Source organism: Otolemur garnettii, unplaced genomic scaffold (assembly GCF_000181295.1).
Source record: "Otolemur garnettii isolate 467f Iridium unplaced genomic scaffold, OtoGar3 scaffold00061, whole genome shotgun sequence".
In the NCBI taxonomy this organism is placed as follows: Eukaryota; Metazoa; Chordata; class Mammalia; order Primates; family Galagidae; genus Otolemur; species Otolemur garnettii.
Window position 1 is genome coordinate 8,647,693 of NW_003852456.1, and position 3,802 is coordinate 8,651,494.

The following is a 3,802-nucleotide window of genomic DNA, read 5'->3' on the forward strand; positions in this document are numbered from 1 at the left end:
CGGTATTGCTGGAAGTCTGGGATATTGGTAAAGACCTCAAAGCACTGGAAGCCAGAAGCATGGGTGTCCCACGCAAGATAGCTGTGCTGGTCTCTCTGAGGCTAATAGTGAGATTGGCCTGGAGTGAATTAAAAAGAAAGTTGGAGATGTTGGGGGTGGGGGGGAGATTCAAATCACCTAGTGCTGCCAGGGTAAAATCTCTTATTCAGGAAACACTGACATAAAGTGTCAGAGAAAATGGATGTCCCAGGCCTTGAAAAGTCCGTGAAAATCTGAAGAGCAAATTTCAGAAACACAAATAAAAACACATTTCTAATTATTTAAAACAAGTAAGGAGAAACTTGCCAGGTCTTAATTTTTTTAATGGCCTTTTTTGGATCCAGTTTTGGGAATTGGTGCAGGGGACATTTTTGTGGAACCTTGGCTCTGGGTAGAAGGCGCCCTGCTGGGTGGCCTCTGCAGTTTTTCCTTTTCTTTCTGAGGCTGCTTTGGTTTCCCTTCTTGACTGACCACGGATGGCGCCCTGCTGGGTGGAGCACTTAGTACATTTTTCTCTCCCTGACTGACCACGGATGGCGCCCTGCTGGGTGGAGCACTTGGCATTGTTTTCTCTCCTTGACTGACCACGGATGGCGCCCTGCTGGGTGGAGCACTTAGTACATTTTTCTCTCCCTGACTGGCCACGGATGGTGCTCTGCTGGGTACAGCACTCTTGGGCTTTTCTTTTGCTTTTACTTCTTTTTGCTTTATCTCTTTCTTCTTTGATTTTTTCCTGCAAAGCATGAAACAAAGGCAACATAACAAAATAAGCAAGATGAGAAGCACCAGTAGACACGGGAAACAAAACTTCTTTTTCCTCTCTGTCTTAGGTGGAGGGCCACTGTCAACACTGCCTCCATAGCCTTTCATCACACAGTGGGGAGGGTCCCATAGGTAGTTGCAGTGGCAATGATGTTTATTGTTACAGATGCCTCTCATGTTACAGAGCTCAGGTGAGCAATTGCTGTCCAGGAAGGCTATGTGGACACAATGCTGCTTGATGCACATATGATCCTGGCCACATTCTGTGCCGTCTTTCACATCCCCAATGTCCGGTATGGTCATCCCAATGTGGTAGTCAGTGCCCCAGCACGTGGCGTCACTGAAGTTAGACAAATACACGGTTGTGTGGTCGCTCAGAGAGGGGAGCTCTTTCACGTTCTCACACTGAAGTCTCCCGCACAGGATGTCCAACTTGCCGCATTTTACGTAAGTGGAGCCTTTGATACCGCAGTGGCCGACTCGGGTACCCTGGGTGTTCACACGTTTATAGCAGGACTGGATGGCGTTCTTGGCATCTTTGCCAAAAATTTGCTGGCAGTGTTGGTCACGGTCATTGCACCGCTTTTCGTAACAGTAAGACCTGTCGTTGCAGGGGATCCCATCTTCCACGTACACGTCATCAGGACACTTGTGGGAGGTGCCGTTGCACCACTCGGGAAGGTCGCACTGGTTGACCTCCTTTCGGCACAGCTCCCCTGATGGCAGAAACTGGCAGTTTTTGCAGCAGAGCCCGTAGGCGCAGGCCGAACCTTGGGTCAGGGTGCAGTCAGGCATGCAGCAGGGGTCTTTGGCACAGTGCTTCAAAACGCCACAGTCACACTGTTCTTCTCCTTCCACCACGCCGTTCCCGCACCGCTTCAGGTTGAATATGTCTTTCGTGTGGAAGTGTTCCAGCAAACACTTTGTTTTCTGCACCGTGTACTGGTAAAAGTAGTCATAGCTGCAGTTGCTGAATTTCGTCGTGGGTGGGTTGTGCTCATGCATGATACACTTGGGGTGCGCGCACTTACACGTGGGTCTGTCATGAGGCATGCCCACGTTGTGGCCCAGGTGGTGAGCTGTCGCAATTGCGGATCTGCCCAGGGTTTTGTTCCAAAAAGTGATAATAGCACAGTTACGCAGTCCTGTACACGATCCTCTGGTTAAGCCTGAGCCTGATAACCCTCTCAATTCCCGATTCATGAAGAGATGTGCAATGTCGTGTCGTAGCTCGGCATAAATGGTCGTCCATTTCCACTGGCAAAACCTGGGGGCAGAGAAGTTGGGATCATCTACGACAAAGGGATTCTTTTCTGTCCAGATCTCCAGATTCACTAGTAAAATCCGATTGCCAATGACTAAGTGGATGGAATTCACTATATTGTTGAGGACATAGAGATCTTCCATCAACTTTGACTCATTTCTTTCATAGCGTTTGTATAAATAAGAATCGGCCACTATCACAAATTCAATGATCCTAATGTGAACCCACCAGCCCTCATAAGAAGTTGGATACCGGGAAGATTCATTAGTTTCCTGAAATTGTATATGGCAGCTGATTTCATTTTTCATGAGTCCAGATCTTACCGTTGGAAATTGTGCCTCCTTGCCATCAACTATATAGACCAAATGTTCAAATGTGGTAGAAAACATCATGGGCTTGATTTCATAAACAATGTCACTTATCTGTAATATTCCCTGAAAGCCCCCAAAACAGGTGCTGAGAGCAACCAGAGATTCTGGGTCCCCCTCCACATGACCGTGATAGTAGCAGTCGTTCTGGACAAAAGGCTGGTCCTCGAGGACAGCACCCTGGTCCGTGTAGGTGAACACAGACAGGTGTGGAGACAGCAGAATCCTCTTGACTCTCAGGTGGATGATGTGCTCCTGGCCCCCAAAGTGCAGGCTATAGGAGAGCCAGCCAGGTGTCTTCTTGCCTCTGGCAGTGCCAGTCACCTTCAAGGGTATTACCACCTCTGGGGGGTTGTGATAACGAGGGTGCTCATCCTCTGTGTGTCCAGAACAGAACAGGAATACCCCAAGCCAGTGAAGCAAGACTAAGATCTTCAAGTTCCACAGGGTTTCAGTCACTGTCATTATGAGGCCAGAGCTATGAAAACATGCAGGGGAGAGCCTTGGGGCTGGAGCCACAGCCTGTGTGATGGCTTCTTCTGAGCTGGTCAGTGTGCTGGAGGCTCATCACAGGTACACCTGCTGGAAGAGCTGCACTATCAGAGCTACAATGAAAAGAAAGGAAAAGAAACACATGGGTGAGTGGTTATGGGATGGTGTTGTGGGCAGGGTGGGGGAGAGGGAGAGAAGCACAGAAGGAGAGTGATTAGCACACCACATGGGTCAAGGGCTGAGTATGGAAACTGCCTGGAATTGGCTCTAGATACTGATAGGGAAGAGGGTGAGAGGAAGCATCCATCAAATGAAAACAGGCCATGGTTTGATAGTTCTTGCATGTAGGTGATGGGGAAAATGCATTTATTATACCATACTCTAAACATATGAATATTTGAAAACATTTCCACAGTAAATAAATAGAACAAAAAAATCTTTCTTCCTGCCTTCCTTTTTTTTTTTTTTTTTGAGACCGAGTCTCACTTTATTGCCCTTGCTAGAGTGCCGTGATGTCACAGCTCACAGCAACCTCCAACTCTTAGGTTTAAGTGATTCTCTTGCCTCAGCCTCCCAAGTAGCTGGGACTACTGACACCCACCACAACCCCCGGCTATTTTTGTTGTTGTTTTAGTAGTTGTCATTGTTGTTTTTAGCAGGCCTGGGCTGGGTTCATACCTGCCAACCCCAGCGCATGTGGCTGGTACCCTAACCATTGAGGCAAAGGTGCCTAGCCCTTCCTTCCTTTCTTTCTTTCTTTTTGAAATGGAATCTCGGATGGTGTCTGAGGCACAGTTGGTAGGGCACCAGCCCCATATACTGAGGGTAGAGAGTTTGAACCCAGCTCTGGCCAAACTGCAACAAAAAAATAGCTGGG

The 3,802-nt window shown here is 48.2% G+C and overlaps 1 protein-coding gene across 1 annotated transcript; it reads right to left on the minus strand.

Annotated features, from left to right (window-relative positions):
- Nucleotides 1-360: 360 nt before the first annotated feature.
- ADAM29 (ADAM metallopeptidase domain 29) lies at nt 361-2,898 on the minus strand. The gene is made up of 2 exons (XM_023514917.1): nt 746-2,898; nt 361-637 (listed from the first exon to the last, which is right to left on the minus strand). The coding sequence occupies exons 1-2, from the start codon at nt 2,896-2,898 to the stop codon at nt 361-363; spliced, it is 2,430 nt and encodes an 809-aa protein (XP_023370685.1).
- Nucleotides 2,899-3,802: the final 904 nt, after the last annotated feature.

What these genes read in the sequence shown, in the direction of transcription:
- ADAM29 (XM_023514917.1), bottom strand. Translation starts at nt 2,898, where the DNA reads ATGACAGTGACTGAAACCCTGTGGAACTTGAAGATCTTAGTCTTGCTT. An exon ending in TCAAAGAAGAAAGAGATAAA is followed by an intron (nt 638 to 745) that starts GCAAAAAGAAGT and finishes TCCACCCAGCAG; the next exon opens with GGCGCCATCCGTGGTCAGTC.